This window comes from Dama dama, chromosome 7 (assembly GCF_033118175.1).
Source record: "Dama dama isolate Ldn47 chromosome 7, ASM3311817v1, whole genome shotgun sequence".
In the NCBI taxonomy this organism is placed as follows: Eukaryota; Metazoa; Chordata; class Mammalia; order Artiodactyla; family Cervidae; genus Dama; species Dama dama.
In genome coordinates, this window is record NC_083687.1 from 34,150,908 (window position 1) to 34,171,266 (window position 20,359).

At 44.5% G+C, this 20,359-nt stretch overlaps 1 protein-coding gene across 3 annotated transcripts in view; it reads right to left on the reverse strand.

Moving 5' to 3' along the window:
* The window catches only part of CARMIL1 (capping protein regulator and myosin 1 linker 1), a 303,752-nt gene extending 289,119 nt beyond the window's left edge, over window positions 1-14,633 (reverse strand). For all 3 annotated transcript variants that reach the window (XM_061147461.1, XM_061147460.1, XM_061147459.1), the window contains exons 1-2: window positions 14,234-14,633; window positions 10,046-10,143 (exon numbers count right to left, since the gene is read on the reverse strand). In XM_061147461.1, coding sequence (XP_061003444.1) covers window positions 10,046-10,143; window positions 14,234-14,273 — 138 coding nt within the window. In that variant the 5' untranslated portion in view covers window positions 14,274-14,633. The remainder of the gene's footprint in view (window positions 1-10,045; window positions 10,144-14,233) is intronic.
* Between the last annotated feature and the right edge of the window lie 5,726 nt (window positions 14,634-20,359).

Genomic DNA, 20,359 nt, shown 5'->3' on the forward strand with positions numbered 1-20,359 from the left:
AGAAGCCAAGTCAGGGTCCACCAAGACCTGGGACTCCAGAACCCCATGTGCCGCCACCAGCAAATACCAGAGCCACAGGGACTCCATGCCCGCAAACATATTATAGCAGGAGACAAAACATCAGGCAGACCTGAAGGGGCCCTAAACTGCAAGGAAGAAGTCTGCCTCAGAAGCCCTCGCCTAAGAAATATAAGAACCTTAAAAAAGGAGAACTAGCCACTCTGCTAAGCAAACCTTTCTAAAGACAATAAAACTAATGAGGTGGGGGAATTATTCTCTATTGAGACTTCCTGAATAGCAATCAGGTGAAAAATACATCCTTTAAAAAGTCTGTCAGCCAGCAATTCCACTGCCAGGAATTTATCCAAGAAAAATAAATGTGAGGATATGCACATTTATAAGGCAAAATACTGGAAGCAACCTAACTAGCTCATAATTACTGTTAGCTAACTATGGGCTAATGGAGGGCCAGGCAGAAATTTAAAACATAAATATGTATGTATTATTGTCATGGAAAGTTTTGACCACAAAAAGTAAAATTTTAAAGTACATTACAAAATAGGATTTATGATTCCATTTTTAAAATAGATCATATAATTGATGTATATTACATAGAAAAATGTGGAAAATACTGATTTTTTTTCCAATGATTACATGTAAATTGATAGGACTAGTGATGCTTCCGGAGAAGGCAATGGCACCCCACTCCAGTACTCTTGCCTGGAGAATCCCATGGACAGAGGAGCCTGGTAGGCTACGGTCCATGGGGTTGCTAAGAGTTGGACACAACTGAGCGACTTCACTTTCACTTTTCACTTTCATGCATTGGAGAAGGAAATGGCAACCCACTCCAGTGTTCTTGCCTGGAGAATCCCAGGGATGGGGGAGCCTGGTGGGCTGCCGTCTGTGGGGTCACACAGAGTCGGACACAACTGAAGTGACTTAGCAGTAGCAGTAGCAACAGTGATGCTTCAGTTTTCCTTTCCTATTTTATAACTTGTTAGTAAAGCAAATAGCATAGATACTTTCAAAATTTTAAAAACAACAAGAAGAAAACTTTTATTTGACCAAAGCAATGTGCCGCTGGTATCCTTCACTTGGTCAGCTGCACCCAGATCAATGTTTCCTACAGGGTCTGGAGAACAGATTCTTTTTTTTTTTTTTTTTTTTGGAGAACAGATTCTTGATGCCACACACCACATGCCCCCCTTCAAGAGGCACAATCCACAAAAGGCCATCGAAGACTCTGAGAAAGGTTGTTTAATTCAGTTTGACAGTGTATGCCCAACATTTGTGATCCACAAACACCTAGAGTTTAAAAGACTCACTGATAAAGTAGGATGGGTCTAGACCAAGGCGATCTGAACAGTGAAACATCTGAAAACAACATTCTCCAAGGATTAAGAGTTGCAGAAAGTGAGAGTATTTCACTTGAGGACTAAAACACCAAGGAAAAACATGGTCTCTGTCTTCAAATTTCTGACCCACACTCATGTAGGAGGGAGCAAAACTGTCCTGTGATTTTCCAGTAGACTACACTAGAATGAATTCAGAGAAGTTATTGAGAAGCAGATTCCAGCCCAAATTAAGAAAGAGCCTTCTGAGACTCTTGCTTTTCCCATCACAAGATAATGAAGCAAAAAGTGGATACCCAGCCATCAGAGATGCTCCACAGGCAACTTCTCATAGGCCAGGGTGCTTGGTTAGATGGCTACCAAGAGTCCTCTAGCCTCAAGATCCTCTGGGGCCAGGTTTGAACAAACTTCCCAGGGTCAGCTTAAGCCAGTCTGTCCATACCAGATTGTCTCCTGTGCCCCTAAAGCCCAGGATCAGTAGGAATTGACACACATCTGCCTCCTTAGTGGGGACTTGGCACAGTCATATCAAACCCTTGCCACAGACTGGAGATTCTCACAGTATAGTTCAGTTGCTCAGTCGTGTCCGACTCTTTACGACCCCATGGACTGCAGTACACCAGGCTTCCCTGTCTATCACCAACTCCCGGAGTTTACTCAAACTCATTTCCACTGAGTCGATGATGCCATCCAACTATCTCATCCTCTGTCGCCCCCTTCTCCTCCCGCCTTCAGTCATTCAGTACAGTTCAAGGCATTTGTATGTCCCCGCTTCTACCTCTAACAGCACTTGCTGAGCACTTAGCAAGTCTAAGGAGACTAAGAGAGCTGCTGGCCAACGTGCAGCTAAAGATAATGTTTTCAGAAAAGAAAAATGCTCTCCCAAAATCAAGGTGAGGGAAAGGAACAGTAGTCAAAGTGAACACTTTCATTCACACACACACACACCTCCCCAGGCATCCTTCTTTCCTCTTTTACCCCTCTTTTCTTAAAGAGTTGAGGAAAGTGATATTTTGAGTGAGTGAGAGAGAGAGAGTGTGTGTGTGTGTGTGTGTCTACTGGGGCACAGGAACAAAGATTCAGACAACAATAGGCCCCGTATATCCCAATCCAAATTCTTGTATTCTATTAAAACACAGCAAGCTTTTTATCAAAGGGGAGGGTGACCAGAAAAGAAAGAAGTTCTATCCTTCAGATTTTAGTTGCATTTTCCATTTAACAACAGATATTAACAGTGTTTCTGATGAAATGAAACATAAAGGTGCTACAGTAACCTTTCACTAAAGCCTGTTCTGTTTTCTGTTTCACAACCAGAAAAAAAGGAGTTCTCCCAATTTGCTGCATATGCTGGTTAGATTTCCCGGCTCCTCCTTGTCCACAGTGCCCCCCTTCACAAGACTCCAATACCAAAAAAAAAAAAAAAAAAAAGAAAAAGACTCCAATACCACCTCTCCTCCCTCCCCTCTCCCCTCCGGCAGGGTGGACCTAAATGCCCTTTCCCAGGGTGTCTAAATCCCAGAGGCTGGAAGAAAGTAGAACAATGAAAAGTTACACCAGGCTGAGGTATGTTCAACAGCTTCTTGCCCAAGGTCATTTGACTCATCTAACTCAACTACAAAAGAAACTGGGGCAGACGCAGATGAGAAAAGTAGAAAGTAAACGCAGCTCAGGTAACAAGTTCAAGTTGGCCAGAACTACCTCCTGGAAACACATGCCCAGAGCCAGAGCCTGCCTCCAACCCCCTGCCCAGAGATCAGCGGGAGCCCCAGCTCTGACTCCAGGTAAATTCCAAACCACTCAAATACGGATTCTCTGATTTTGAGTTTCCCAGAAGTTTTGCCAGGACCTTTGGCAACCATGTGCACTCTCTGATACCCACTCCTGAAGATCATTGCAATGCTGTTGCCATTTTCTAAAGCTCCATTTTCTAGAGGCATGTAACTTCACCCAGGTGCTTTGAAAATTACCTGTGCACTGAATTGTAAGTGATCCTTAAAAGCTGAGACTCCTAACAGTTCCACAAAGAGAACTGTTCAAATTACCCAACAACTGGTATAAGAGCCTCCTGCAGAGGGAAGTAAACCCGGGGGCCAAGAACAATGATTTTCCAACAGCATTTCTTCAGGAGCCGCTGCAATCTACAAACATCTGACATGAATTTCATTCTTACAGCTGCTAGGAGAAAAACACAAACACGTGATTTGATGCTATACCACATTTAACTTATTAGCGATCAACCATGAGGTAAAGTTTGCTGTCAGGATATTCCACTTTTGTGCAGCGCTCAGGATAAATGTGGCACTAGGTAAAGAACCCATCTGCCAATGCAGGAGACAAGAGACAAAAGTTCGATCCCTGGGTCGGGAAGATATCCTGCAGGAGGGCATGGCAACCCACTCCAGTATTCCTGCCTGCAGAATTCCAGACAGAAGGGCCCGGCGGGTTACAGTCCATGGGGTCGCAAATAGTCAGACACAACTGAGTGATTACAACTTCCAAATTTTCAGGATAAAGCACCCCCATCTCTATTTGGAAAGCATCCTGAGATTGCAAAAGTTAGCTATTATAAAAACTGTGATATTTGTACTACTTAACAGGTAAATAGGGACACTTTCTATTCTAAGCAGCCAAAACATAATTTAATCTCCCCTCTATTTCTGAGATATGTTCATCAAAACAGCCTCAGGAAAAATTAAAAAACAAACAGCCTCATGGAAATCACTGAATGCATTTATTTTGGATTTATTTGGATTTTGTTAGTTTATTTGGATTTATCTGGATTTTAAACGATAAACTTGCAAAACAAACTCCTAAAATAGCATTATTTTATTGGCTCCATGAAAAAATATGTGCTTTTAAACGGTACAACTGGGTTTTTTTTGTTTTTTTTTTTTTTAAGTCTGGAAAGGTTAGTATCACCTGAAAGTGGCTACAAAACAAAAATTCCAGTGTGAATATTTGTCTGAGAAGTGACTACACCATGGGTCATGCTGCTGAATCAAGTTAGGTGTTAGGAGATGGGGGAATTAGGAAAATGTTAAACAGACTAGCCATGCAAAGTGAGTATGGCCTCTTGTAGAAGAGCAATGCTTTCCATATCAGAGACTGAAGTTTTCATTAATTCATTAGATGGGCCAGATGCTAACAAAACTCTTAGGTGAGCTTTATTCTTTTTTTTTTTTTTTAATTTTTTAAAATAAGCAGGAGTGAGTGGAGCTTATGTTTTAATGAAAGACACCACAGCCATCAAGATACTTTAACGATATCCCAAATAATGTCCTTTTACTTTTCCTCATTTTAAAAGTTAACTTACAGTATTCCAGTCAAGCCTAAGAGGCTCAAAAGTTGTAAATAAATAGCCAAACAAGAGAAAATACGTTACAGAGATTCCAGGTTAACTTTTCAAGACTAAATAAGTGAACAGCCAATGGAGTGTTTTCAAGGGAACAGGTGAACAAACAACACGGTTAGTTTCCCGTCATTTCCTCAACCTGCTCAGTCTACTAAGAAAGGAAGTCCTGCTTCTGTCCCCACTTAAGAGGGACGTGGTAGAAAAAGGGACTGGCAAAGATGATTGAACCCAAATCCCAAAGTGAAACAGGAAAAAACACAGCTGAGACCAGGAATGGACGTTCCACATGCTTCAGAGGCACGGTTCTAGAGAGAGGCGCACACTGCTGTCCCCCAGGTGAGCAACAGCAGAAAGAGGGTGGGGCAAGGGTGTGAGAGACCTTGCTTCCCCGACAATACCAAATGCTAGATCATACATCCACTGCCGACAGGACTACACAATGATGTAACCGTGCTGGAAAACGAAAAATGACAGCTTCTTCTAAAAGGAGACAGGCAATTGCTATACAAATCCACAATTACACTCTCTGGCATTTCAAAGAGAGAAACGGAGACTTATTTTCACACCAAAATCTGTAAACAAATGTTTATACCAGTTTTATTCCTAACAGCCCCAAACCGGAAATAGCCTACAACTCCGTCAGTGGGGAAACAAGCCGTGGTACGTCCCTACCACAGACTCTTCTCAGAAACAAGAGCTGAAAAGGTGCAGTGGACACACACAACTTGGGTCAATGTCCAGGCAATTAAGTAGAAGCAAAAAGAGCCAGTCCCCAAAAGACACATATAGTGTGTGATTATGCTTATGGAACACTTTTGAAGTGACAAGTTTATGGAGACAGAAGACAGATTCTGGCTAGCAGCAGGCAGAGCAGTGGCGAGTCTGTAGTTGTGGACCTGAGAGGCAACACGCGGGATCTCTATGGTGATGGAAATGTTCTGAATTTTCCTGTATCACTGTCAGCAACCCGTGGTCATGTCCCAGAATTCTGCAAGACAGAGGAGACTGGATAATGGATACAGAGGATCTCTCTCCCTTACTTCCTATAACTGCATGCAAATCTACAGTTGCCTAAAACTGCAAAGTTTAATGTGTAAAAATGCAATTCCACTTTTACAAATCCAGGTACTAGAAAAATTGGGTGGAGATTCAATTAGCAGATGGGAGGAAAAGGCTGACCATCTAACACAGAATCACTTCCTAATAACATCCTCGAAAGACAAGACAGGAAAGTATCACAGAAACAGATGACGCAGTGCCAGTGTGTGGCCTGCAGCAGACCTGCCCAGCCCTTCATTAAAGTACAGGCCAAAGAACTCTCCCCTAGGAGGCCACTCCAAATGACAGAGAGTCTGTTCCATGTTCACTTTAATTGTTCCATCCCAGTTTCCCAAATATGGTCAGTAGGGTTTCTGGCCATGTAAGTTTGAGAATGACAATATATTTCATCTCATTTGAAGAAATCTACTATGCACATGAGAGCCAAAGTCTCTGAGTCAAAGTCATCCAGTAAAGACACTGGTTGATCTTTGTTTAAATGTTTGATTGCCAAACTTGTTTGACCATAAGACACTCTCCCCCTGAATATCCTTACCATTTCTGATTTCATTGGACCAGCACACACCTTTAGAATTTCAGGTTTCATCAGTTGCCTTCCATCTTGCTTTAAAGGTAACACAAACAATTGGGCACTGAAATCATCTGTGCCACTGGGAACACAGAATGCAGAACCCTTTGATTCCTTCTGCTTTCACCTTTGTTGATCATGTACTAGGCGCGGCAAGGAGCAGTGTTAAAACCCATCCCAGTTAATCTACAAAGAAACCATTTACAGAGCACCAGACTGGGCTCCCTGTGCTACATGGCAACTTCTCACCTAACACACATTGTTAAAAAAAAAAAAGTAATATTTAAATTTAAAAATAGAATAAAAGAAACTATTTACAAATAGATACTTTTATAAGGCCTGTTTCATCAGAGAAAGGAACTGAGGCTGAACAATGTTATAAAGTGGCTGGGCTACCTGTGACCCAGGCGTGACTCAAGGTCCAAGGCCTTAACCGCTGGACCCAATGGCCTCCCAAGGGAGAGAAGGATAACGTTCACATGGTGGTCATTAGAAACAGGTGGTAGGAAGAGACATATTTAAACAATACCAGTGGTTGGATGGCATCACCGACTCGATGGACATGGGTTTGGGTAGACTCTGGGAGTTGGTGATGGACAGGGAGGCCTGGTGTGCTGCAGTTCATGGGGTCGCAGAGAGTTGGACACGACTGAGTAACTGAACTGAACTGAAGTGAATTTTCACTTAATCCCAACTTCAAGAAAAAGAATTTGCTTTAGGCTTGGCCATTTTCCACCCCGTAACTCTCGCTCCCACTGTACTTAATATGTCTCTAACACACTAAGCTCTCTGGCTTCCAGGCATGTTCTGTTTTCTTAGTCTAGAACCTGTCTCCACTCTCTCCGCTTAGTAACTCTTGTTCATCCATTGGGTGGTAGCTTACGTTTGCCTTCCTTCTGGAAGTCTTCCATGACCCTCAGGCCTGGGTCAGGGGTTCCTTCCATGTGCTTTCAGACATCCTGCTCATAGCACATCTCAGAGTATTGCCTGTTGAGATGTTTACCTCCCCAACTAGACTCTGAGCTCTGAATCCCATGAAGTCAGAGTCGACGTCAATCTTGTACATACCATGTGTCTGGCTCATGCTCAGCAAGTATGGAACCAAACAATGAATAATGTATCAACCAACCAAATCCACACAGGGAGCTCTAATCCTTCTAAAGTCCAAATCTTTGTGAAAGTTTGCAACCACCAAACAACAAGCTGAAGGACTGTTTGTTTTGGTTTCTTAGTATAATGGTGAAATGGATAAGACAGACCTGGGTTCAACTCCTGACTCTGTCATTCATTAGCAGGATGACCTGAAACGAGTTCCTTTAGCTTTTCCAAATCTCAGTTTCTGCAAATGCACATGTAAGTAGGGCCCACCTCAGAGGGCTACTGTGGAAGCAAATAAGGCAATGCATAACTAAGTGTTCAACAGAGCATGTTGTACAAATGTCAGCTATCATGACCATGAGAAGGAGGAGGATGAAAATAAACTCTCTATGAAAAATAAGCTGGAAACAGCATAAAGTCTCTAAATGTAAAAACAAGGAACCAAGTCACTCTCAGCTTTACAAGAAGGAAGGACACGAAGAGTAGGCGGGCACTGGGAAAAGAAATGAGAAATAAAAATCAAGAAATGCTGAGTCAAGCCAATTCATGTAGGCCCTATTTTATTGAACTGACAGCCAAGAGAAAGTCAGAAATACAAATTATAAGGGGATTCCCCCAATGTTTTAAGTAACTGAATTTCTCTAAATTCAGAAAATCAACAACTTAAGGTGAATTCGTAGACCATCTTGCTCACACCTGAAGCTTGTCAAACCTTGAATACTTCAGTGAACAATTCTTGCCCCTGCAAGTAAGGAATAGCTAAAACAAGTTTACCCTAAGCTACTAGAAACTGCTTAGATTCCAGATTTGGGGAGATAAATGCTTAAATTCAAATACATTTGTAATTTGATTACAACCTTAATCAACTCCAGCTAATGTTAAGATGAACTCCACCCACCCAAAAAAAAATCTTAACAGTAAGTACAAATCATAACTAATTTTTAAGGGTGCTAACATTATTTTGATGTTTAAACTTGTCTTTGCAAATTTTACTCAGGTCATGGGTTTCTTATGCTGATGAATAGTGTCCATACCAACTAGTACCACATATCATGTTAGACTGTTGCACGAAACACAACTTGATATTTAAATTGTAAAAAGGTGAACCCATCTTATGAAGTAAACATGTAAAACAACAAGTGGCAGGAACAAAATTTCTTCTCTCTACCCTACCACTGCCAAAACATACCTGTACCCTTTGGCTGAACAATATTAAGTAAAACATACCTTAAGGAAATTTACTCTTTATCAAAACTGAAGCAGAATGATGATACCAATCACTTCTGCTATTGATAACCGTAATTATACAGTCTGGGTAAACACATTTTGTTGCAGGGCAAAAGTCAGTCCATCAAGTTTTTCCACTTCAATTTCTCTGCCATCCTGACTTGTATACAGAGAAACAGAACTCATCCATCAATAGCATAATCCTTCCATCTACAGGGGAAGGCAGTCAGATGTTTTAAAAGATTCTTAAGACAGCTGCTATGGGAAAGATATTTCAAATTCTGTGGCAACTTCAACTGAAGAAACAGAATATTAAAAATATTCTTTTAATGACACATGCTTGAGGTTTTAAAATACTCCAGAAGTGGGAAGGGGGGAAAACTGAGAGGAGGGTAAAACAATATTCTTGAAATACTAAAAACTGTTGAAGCTGAATGAAAAGGATACAAAGTTCAATATACTATTCTCTACTTTTGCATATGTTTGACAATTTCTAATGATAGAAAGATAAACAAGAGTAAACAGAATATTCTAACAAAAACACAAACAAGGGCTATTTACCTAAGCTTAAGGTTTGCCACAATTTCAACACAGAAACCATTAAAACATCACAGAAGACTTTCCACCTCTCTAAAGGTATAACTCAGGCGCTGACAACTCCCTAACAATCCTGTGTTGGACAAGGGCTGATCACTCAAGCCCCCCAGCAACTCCTCTCCCAAGTTGAAGGGAGCCCCCCAAGTTCCATCAGCACCAGCAGACATACTAAATACCTAAGACACTGGACTAGTGATACTCGCATATTGGCTGACGGTTCATCTTAGCTACATTTCATCCAAAGTGCCATGGGCCTTAGCAGTTGCAAATCTGCTCAATTACCATTTATCAGAGCCCTGAAGGACTCAAAGAAAGCATTGAAACCAGGGCAAAGATCAAGCTGGCACTCTGCTCCCCAAACCAACGGATGCAGATATTGCATGGACATGGATATAACATTTGAGAAAATTTAGTAATTAAACTGACTTGAGATGAATTTTCTAAAAACGCCTTCAAAGTCCTCAGGATCAGATACTCAGCCACAGCAAAAGCAAAAAGCAAACCCCCTGTAACATCCAACTTTCAACAAACAACCTGAAAATGGTCTCTAGGAGATGACTGAGAGGAGGGTGACTTTTACAACTTTAAGAAAGACAATATATTTTAAAACTTCAGTCCCTAAAATTTAACTTTCAGTGGGCAAATATTCCAGCTCACCTAGGAGAAAATGGGCATCAGAACGTTTGAACAAAATATAAAATATAGCATGAGCACTGCATGAAAGTTAGGCAATCAACAGTAGAGGGCAAAACATTTTCACTTCCAAACTTTAAAGAAGTTAATAGTTACCAGCACTCTATTTTCAACTTTGTCTCCCTTCACTTCCAGCTTTACTTTCTTCTTCAATGCAATCTTTATCTTTCTGCCAAGAACATCCTTTATGCTTTCTGAAAGAAAGGAATAGTTTCATTAGATTCTTTTATTAGTAAGAGAAAAGCATCGGGGAGGATAGAACATTTGAAGGAGCATTTTTGGTTGTTTTTATTTTTTTTCTTTTTTGCTTATTTTAACAAGCTTGATAGTAATCAATCACCAAGTATTTAATGAACGCCTATTTTGGGCCGTGGACTGTGTGCTCAGATGCTGAGGCAAATATAAAAGCATCTGATACAATACCAGTCTACGCAAGTAAGGCATGGCATAACCTTGCTGGGCAAGGAGGATACTCACACACCAGGGAGAAAAAGAAGAGCCATGTCAGGTAGTAGCATAGAGCACTATATTCGTGAGTAGACCATAAGCACAAGAATTCTCTTTTGCCTGGTTATCTGCAGCGCCCAGCTTGAAAAGCCGAATGCTAGCAGGACCTTCCTTGAGTACCCCCAAACTGAACAGGTCCCAAATCAAAGTCAGTTTGATTTGATTTTCCCTGCTCCTCTTCCGGCCCTTCATGAAGCTAGAAATCTTCTTTATCTCCAACTCCGTTCTCTCATGGGCTTCCCCGGTGGTGCAGTGGTAAAGAATCCGCCTGCCAATGCAGGAGACACAAGAGACATGGGTTCAATTCCTAGGTCGGGAAGATCACCACTGAGCACGCACACCGTTCTCAGAGAGTCAGTCACCTATTCTCCCAGGACCACCTCCGAAACAGTTCCTGAGCACTGCTCTTCACTCTGTATTCAGGGCCTCAGCATCTCTCACTGAGACTAGCCCAACACGTCTAACCGATCAGCCCCCAGAACCAAAGTGGACATTCCAAAGCCACGGATTTAATCTTGTCCCTTGTGCAGTGACTATGACTCACAGTCATTTTTGGATGAATCCAAACCTTCCAGCACACCACAAAAGGCCTTTCACGTTTTTCCAGCTTAACTTCTCAGCACACACTTTCCCTTTTCTCCTCCTGGTTAGATTCTACAAAGCACAGCAAATTTCTTTATAACCCTATCACTCTGAGCTGTCTATTGTAATGATTTTGATTTATTCATACATTCAACAAACATACCTAGTGGGCCAACTACTCTATTCGGTGCTGGACTAGAGATGACCCCTGCCTTCCACAGGTGCTTACAATCTAGTGGAGGGCAGGGATCAATGTCACTAGACGAATGTGCACCCACTACCATGAGATCGTGGACAAGACGACACACAAAGGTTTCAGGGAGTAGGGGACCCCTGCCCTGAATCTTGAAGAAGTAGGAAACAGACCACCGGTTTCCAAAGCAGTGTACAACACAACCCACTGGGGTGCAGGAAGAAAACAGTAGCATTTTTACTTTTATTTACACTGTGTTTCAGTGTTATGTTCTAGATTACACATACTCAATGAAATATGCATGCAACTCAACAAGTATATTCATGTATTATTAAGGGATGATCAAAATATTCTTATTAGAAACCCACCACAATGAGTTTAAGAGCCACTCAGATAAGAAGAGTGAAGGAGGGGAGGACGGGACATTGCCAGCAGAGAGAAGAGCATGAGAACATGAGAAAGTACAGTTTGTCCAGGGAAGAGCAATGAGGTAGAATGTTGGAAGGGGGAGGGAACAAGTGGAGGACCTCACTGCCTGGGGACTTCTGTAGGCAGCTCCTATCTTATCAGCACTCAAAACGGGTACAGGCTACTCGTCTCTCCCCTACAGAAGGACTGTGGGAAACGAGCAAGTGAAATTGACTTAAAATATACGCAAAGAAAAAGACAGGAAAAGTTATATAGTCATAGGTCAGAAATAGCTATCTTGGAGTGGTAACATGAGTGACATATTCTCATTCTTCTCTGAATCTTTTAAATAAAAAGCCTGCATTACTTTAATAATCAGAAAGATAGACATTTTTTAAATGTTTGGGGGGATTAGCTTAAGGAAATATATTGAGGTTTTCACAAGGTTGCCATTTTGAATTGATGAGAAGAGAACCCCTGTGAGCACTGAAATAAGAGACTAAAGCAGACACAGGAATTTCCCCTCACCCAGGCTAATCAGACCACTTGAAAACCCAGAAGAATATTGGGCCTATCACAAAAACCTGTGTCCCTTGTTTGAGAGACATGTAAGATGGGCACAGCTCGATAAACACAAAAACTCCATCTCTAGATAAGGGTTAAATTCAGCTTTTAAAATATACAAAGAATTCATTTTGAGGACCATCAATAGAAAACCATCCTATCCTTCATCACTCTTTATCTCGTGTCTAATTACCTAAACCTAAAGTTTAACTGCAGCTTCCCTGGTGACTCAGAGGTAAAGAATCCACCTGTAATGTAGGAGACCGGAGCTCAATATCTGGGTCGAGAAGATCCCCTGGAGAAGGAAATGGTAACCGACTCCAGTATTCTTGCTTAGAAGATCCCATGGACAGAGGAGCCTGGAGGGCTATAGTCCATGGGGCCGCAAAAAGTCAGACGTGACTTCGTGACTAAACAGCAATAACAAAGTTTAGTTACCTAAACTTTTCATCACCAGGCTCAAGGATACCCAATTTAAAAAAAGTATCTGAAAAAAAAAATAAATAAATAAAATAAAATAAAAAAAGTATCTGCCACCTGCTTTAGTTATCCTTATCGCCTGGCCAGCGATGCAAACCCTCCCCTAAATTCTCTTTCTCAGGACCTCTGGAGGCATCTTCAGAGGTTCTGGGCATGTGTTTCCTCTTCTGAGTAGGGTTTTGCCAAGATCTCCTGCTCCCAGAACTGGATGGACCATTCCTTCCCAGTGGACTCTACAGGACTGAGGAGGGGGAGGAGGAAAGGCCTTTATACCCTAAATATAGTCAAGAGTTTGGCTTTTTTTTTTTTTAATTCAACAAAACCAGAAGCTTCCATCTTCCATATTAGCCTAGCTTCTTTACATCAAATTTCACCTGCTTGAGTTAACAGTCGCTAATGGAAGAAACACACACTAACTCCTCCAAAGTATTACCTCTAAGTGGTGAAAGAGAGGGGCAGATTCCTCAAATGCAGATGCATGAGCGGTTAGAACTCTTGTCAGCACCCATTAACCACCATCTTTCTGAGCTGTAGGCTGTGTAGTGTGCCAAGGGTGATACAGTAAGGAAACGGGTCACTGGGGCTCAAAACACACACGCACACAGCAACACACACCTTGTTACAGAACAACATGCTACACACACACAAACACACGCAGGCACACACAAGCTTAAGCGCTTGGTTTTCAGAACACTCTTTCCCCCAAACCTCATTTTAAGTCCTGCCATGTTAACCCTCCACATAATTTAAACCCCAGGACAAAATATTCACACACACACATTCCCCGCCCCCCCCAAAACCCTCAAGGGACCCAAACAATGGGTCACCTTGCACAGGGTACCACATACAGGTTTCCTAAGAGATCCGGGATGGGGAGAATTGGCAGGTTAATCATTACCGAAGTAAGGCTTCTATCATTAACCCTCAGTTTCCTGGCGCAAGTTTGCGTCAGTCCTGTAACCCTTTCGCTCCCGGTTCGCGATGCGAAACCACGCCTTGCCAGGCTCAGTCATTATACCCGACCAGTGCCCCCTCCCCCAAGCCCTACGTCACAAGGGCACCTCTGGCCGAGAGTTTTCTGGGGACCGGGGTTGGGGGTGGGATGTGGAGTTCCTGGCACGTGCCGGAGGCGACCTACTGTGCGCTCGCCGGCCGTTCGTGTCGCTTTCCGGGACATCCCGAGTTGGGGACGCGGGACCGGCCGCTGTAGAGGATTCTCCTCGCTTGCAGGACCCCCCAGACCCAGGCAGCCCGCCCCCTTCTTCCGCCAACCTGGACCCCGAGTCACCGCGGGAGGAGGCGCTGGGGGCCGCCAGCAAAGCCGCGGCGAGCGCTCCCCGGGCTCCCGATTCCTCCCAAGCCGGCCCTCAGGACACAGCTTTTCTTGCGGTCAGACGGGAGCAAACTTCCCGGCGCCCCCCAGCGACCCTGCCCGACACCCCTCCGACCCCAGGGGCGCGGGGACATGCGGGAGGGGAGAGGTGGGATGGGAGGTGGAGGCGAGGGGGCCGCAGAGGCGGAAAGAAAATCAACCACCGCGCAACTCTTACCTATCAACTCCCCGGGCACCTCGGAGCTCTCCTCGGCCATGGCCCTCTAGGTGCGGGGAATGTTGCAGGTCCAACTCTGATTTACGGCCCCCACCCTCCCCCGAGTCCCTCAATTTCCTAGAGGCAGATGCAGCTCGCAAACGCGAGAAGGTGTGAAGGGGGTTGGGGGGACGGAGATAGAATTTGGCCGCGTCCCCCGCCACACCAAAGGGGGGAAAAAAAAAAAAAAGAGTTGCAAATCCGAGGTGGGTTTGCGGCTGCTGCTACATGACGCCTCCTTGCAGTTCCCGGCGGCGGAACGGAGACCCGGCGGGGTTGGGAGCGGGGTGCGCGGGCGTCTGCGGGGCTGGCTCCGGCTCGCGGCTCCCGGCTCCGGCCGCTGGCAGCTCCCGCCCGCTCCCGGCGCCGCACCTACGGCCCTAGGTGAAGGCGGAAGGCGTGGGGAGAGGCGGGGAGAGCGGCGCGGGGCGGGGGGCCAGGGTGTCCTCGCGCTCCAGCCGGGCTCCAGCGGGGCGGGGGCAGCTCCGGCGCGGCTCCTCCTCCCTCCTTTGCCTCCTCCTCCTTCTCCTCCTCCAGCGTTTCCTCCTCACCTCGCGAGACCCGGCCTCCGCACGCGTCCCAGGCCGGCCTCCCAAGCCCGGCGGCGCGTTCCCCGGCGCTGGCCGCAGAGCCGGGCAGCGCGAGGCTGCGGCGGCGGGCACCGGGGGCTCCTCGCGGCCTCCCTCCCGAACCGCCGAAGCCCTGCGTCTGGAGAAGGGGCGAGGGAGCCTGAGAGCCATCTGCTGGCCGCTGGGGAGGACGGCCGGGTGGACCTGGGCAGCCCGATTCCCCGTCCCCACCAGCCGGCGAGCCGAGGACGCCAGGGGATGCGAGGCTGCAGACCCCGCGCACGTTCCGCAGGCCGGTCTGCGCGGAAACCCGGTCTTTCTGGGACCTCTCTGCGCCCTTTCCTTTTTCAGCCCTCCCTGTGACAGGCTGGCGTTTCCTCGACGTTATTAATTTTCCATTTCTGGGGAGTAGGAGCTAGACGAAACCTGTAAACACGAACCATATGGTGAGAAAACACTTATGTGTGTGCTCAGCGGGCGCGCCGCCGTTTGCCATCTCAGACATTCGAAGTCGGAGAGCGCACGCAAAAAAAAAAACAAAACCCTTTCACTCGCGCTGGAACCTCCTTTTAAAAAGCCAGGGCATTTTCGGGCAGCTGAGAGTAATTCACAAAAGCCAGAATGAACCTGCTGATTGGTCTGATCGACCTAGCCGACTTTCCCTGGGCTCCACCCCCGGAGAGACAACTTCAGGGCAAGAAGCTTTGCAGCTCCTGGATTGCTGCCTTAGTGCCTGGTCGGCTGGGAGTGAATGCCTGTCATCGGGTTCTGTTTTTAAAGGACAGAAGGAGGGGAGGGAGGAAGAAAGGGAACCCCACGCAGTGATAGTCTAGTTTTAAACACTGCTGTCGACCGTGGATCCCCAAAAATCATCTTAAGCCTGTCTGCCAGGAGTTAGCAATGAAGACATTCACCCGTCTGGCCCCTTCTCACCTTTCTAACCTCTCCAGCTCCTCACTCTTACAACCTGACTCTCCAAAACTATTAATAATTGCTGTTTGCTTTTCCCTTCTTTTTAGGTTATCTGATTCTTATCTAGTGTTTCCCTGGTGGCTCAGACGGTAAAGAATCCGCCTGCAATGCAGGAGACCTTATCTATGTTTTCAATTCCAGCCCAGTGTGTACCTTCTTTGTGAAGCTTTTCCAGGGCTTTTCAGATCACTGTGACCCCTCTATTCAAAACCACTAGAATATGTTATTGGCTGAAACATTATTTTCTAAGCCCAAACACACAGCGCCTTGTTTCATTACTTGCGTATTTGTCTAGCTTCACTACTTTAACCCCAGCATTGTTCCCTGGGTTTGAGTTTGTCTGCCCAGCTAGACTGTAGGAGATTTAAGGGTGGGAATTTCAGATTTTTGAACCGTCTCAGCAGACCTGTGTGAAATAAACATTCGTTGACTGACTGGTTTTAGAGCTTTGGACCTGACTCCCTACTGTTTCTCAAATGCTGGCGACTTAAGCTAGACCTGTTCTTTACGCAGTTAATATCTTTTTATGCAATAAATGGAAATTAACATCTCAAAACCATCTTCCATTCAACCGTGTGTGTTTAGAAGGATTTTTCTGGCACTTACCAGGAAGTTTCAGAAATAGCCCTGAAGGTTCCACACCATGTGGTATCTGTGAAAATAAAGACAAAACTTTTTCCCCCTTTGGCCTGGGGTGGTGGGGAGAGTAAAGGACAGGCTATATGGAATTTCTGTAATTCAGTGCTCCTTGGCGCCTTTTAAAGGCAGCTGAGGTTTCAATAAAGAATCAGGTTTTTTCACTGGAATAAGATCCTGATTGACTCCTACACCTCCTACGTTGAAGGCATGGAGTAAAATGAATCTGCTATCTCAGTACTCAAAAATGACTGACTGTGGAAATGAAAATCATTTACTTATTTGGAGCAAAACTCAAATATGCTTCAGAATAGCAAACAAAGAACTCCACAAAGCACTGTTTATAAAATCCACCAAGTAGTAAATGTCCCCAGCAAACGACAACCAGGGAGTCTACTTAGAGAATACATTTTGAAATCTGAAGTGTGTGTTTATTGACTGAAATCTGCCCACCCCTCCAGCGCTGCAGACTTTCCTCACACCCCTGCCCTCCACCTTCCATACTTTTAAGTTTACCCCTGCCCCTGTGGTCTTGATCAAGAGAGTGGTTAAACTCCCTGAAACTAATTGCCATTATAAACATAATTACCTACAGCTTTATCTTTATATGTGGCTGTGTTTAAGTGTTATAACCAGCACTGATGAACTGAAATCTATTAGTCAGAAAGAAAGCTTTTCTGAAAAACCAACTTTTCAGAGAATCTACTGTATCTATACTTTTAAATTGTTAAACACAATTGCAATAATTTAGGAACAAAATTATTTTGGAAAACTATACATACTTTTAGTTCCGAAATATTCATTCATATCTGTAGTATATTTTGCAGTGTACTGTGGTGAGAAAATACACTATTGATGTCTATGATAGTCTAACACACTATCATTAGAACCATATCATATAAAGAATAAACTCACGGAGACAAAACGAAAAAATAATAAATCAGCAAACTAACAACAGCAACAAAAACTCCACTATTTACCCATATAAATTTCTGATCTTTCTTACTGCCTTGAGAACTGGTTCTAACACTGGAAGAGATTCAGTTATGTGGGAACCAATGACATCACTACACCAACCAAGCAGTCACTTGCAGACCAACTTCCCACATTAGCAACTACAATTTGTTTGGGGTCTTCTTAATGAGGTATGTGTTTCTCAACTGGGTTAATTAGACCTTCGGGGAAACTACACAATGAAATACTAGCAAACACCTCAAGGAAAAATTAGTTTATTTTTTAGTAGAAGACAATGAGAGGTAAATTTCCATTGGACTATATATTCCTTTAACATATTTACAAGTGATATAATATATTTGCTTGAAAAGTAATCCATGGGAGAGGGGGGTGTTTGTGAAGTGGGGTGGGGTACTGAGGAGGACCTTGTATTGATTTTGTTGTAGCTAGATAATGGAGTACCTGGGAATTCACTGCTCTAACTTTCATGTGTGTGTTGAAATTTTTAATTATCATCACAATCAGAGCAAATCCTTGCAGATATGACCAAGAGAGAAGGAAGACAGTTAACTCAGTCATTAATGCAGAAAATATCTGAGTGTGCTATCAACAGAACGCATAGCACAACAGCTTTCCATAAATCAGAACACTTGAACAGAGCACTTCAACAGACACCACAGAGCTGTGTTTCAAAGAAGCAATTTTTTCATTTTAATGATAATGAAATCAGAATGTATTTTATAATTGTTACAGACAATTACAGCATGCTTCTCACATCCCACCCCCAACACAAATACAAAATCTGCTATGGAATCACTGGTACATCTACCAGTTGACAACCTCTGACAAGTGAGGAAATAAGAGCTTAGGTCTTATTTGAGCTCCCAGTGACCCCTTGGGTTAGAAAGTGTAATTACTATATCTTTATAACAATGAGGACATAAATTCAGATTTGTGGGGTGACTTGCTCTAAGTTGCATAGCTATTAAAGCCAAAGGGTGAACCTAGAATTGAGATCTCCAGGTCAAAGTTCACCTTACTACTGACACTTCACCAGCCCCTTGGTCTGTGTTCCATGTAAAGTGTGAAGAAGGCCAAGGTTGGGCCCCACCCGCCCACAAGGAGCTCCACCTCCAGGAGGAAGATTCAGGTGATCTTTGATTGCCCTGCAACTAGTCGAGTGCCATGCAGTAAGTGGTGAGCTAGTTGAATCTAAGTGAAAATAAAAAATAATAACATAAATACAAAATACGCTAGGTAGGTGCCAAACGACCTGTTCAATAAGTGCTAGAGAAATTCATAGAGGTGGTGGGGAGGGAGCAGGAGGAGGAGAGTTGCCTTTATAACATCACTCAACAAACGTGAGTAGTGCTCAGTGCCCTCAGCCCAACTCTTTGTGACCCGTGGACAGATTCTTTATCAGCTGAGCCAGCAAGGAAGCCCCAGTGTGAGCGGAGCACTTACTATTTGCCAGAGGATATAATGGTGAATGGGCTTCCCTGGTAGCTCAGGTGGTGAAGAATCTGCCTGCAATGCAGGAGACCCCAGTTCGATTCCTGGGATAGGCTACCCACTCCAGTATTCTTGGGCTTCCCTGGTGGCTCCGATGGTTTAAAAAAAAATCCGCTACAATGCAAGAGGATTGTGTTTGATCCCATGGAGGAGGGCATGGCAACCCACTCCAGTACTCTTGCCTGGATAATTCCATGGACAGAAGGGCCTGGCAGGCTACAGTCCATAGGGTCACACACAGTCGGACATGGCTGAAGCAACTAAACAGCAGCCTAATGGTGAATTAAACAGATGCTTCATGGAACCTCGAGAATCTGTCAGGGCAGGGCGTAGGAGGAGAGGGAGAGAAAGAGACAGGCAATTGCTGTCAGTGCTGAGGTGAGAAAAAACAGAGTTATGGGAATGAGAGAGTGCAGGGGGTGGGCAGAGGAAAGAAAGGGAGTGAAAATGTTCCACGTTGCAGGAACAGCATGTGCACAGGCCAGAAGATAAGATAAAAACATGGAGACGCAGAAATAAATTCAGAGGGTTTTGATGAATAGAGATGGAGTAGGAATAGAAGATCAGAGAAAAGGATTGTACCACCTAGGACCTCATGAACCACTAAAGGAGCCTGAATTGATCTGAGGAGCAAGGGGGGATTCTTGAGAGATTATGAGTAAGGCGGTGTCACAACCAGATCTTGTTTAGAAAGATTACCTAGCTGGGAACAACCGAAAAGACTGGAAGGGAAGCAAGAGTGTTAGAAGTAGAGACAGAAGTTAGGAGGCTAGAAATTGAGACGTTAGGAGGCTGTTGTGATAAGTGAAGCAAAACAAACAAAAAAGCATAGCAGTCTGAGCCAGGGTAGTGATGGGGAATGTGCAGATCTGAGAGCTGTGAGGTGGGCAGGTGTGGCAGGATGGTGGTGCAGAAGGGGAGGCTCGGGGTCTGGGTGGGTGAATGGGCTGGAGGTGGTGGTCACTGACTGGAAAAGGGAGGAGGGCATATGTGGTGAAACAAGATGAGCGGTTCAAGTTTGGCCTGAAGAGGTGGAGGGACTGTGGCACAGTCAAGGGGGGATGTCCATTAGAAGGATGGATATGGATATGGAAGCCTGAAGTTCAGGAGACATTCTCATATGTAGACTCAAGATTCATCAACATATGGCTTAGGAAATCATAGGATTTAGTAGGAAAATCTAGCCTCTCTGATTAGATGACCAGGGTGGGTGGGGGGTGTCTGTGTGTGCTGAGTTGTGTCAGATTCTTTGCGACCCCATGGACTGTAGCCCGCCAGGCTCCTCTGTCCATGGGATTCTCCAAGCAAGAATACTGGAATGGGTTGCCATTTCCTCCTCCAGGGGATCTTCCTGACCCAGGGATTGAACCCCAGTCTCCTGCATTAGCTGGCAGTTTCTTTACCGTCTGAGCAACCAGGGGGGTACATGATTATTGTAGGGAAT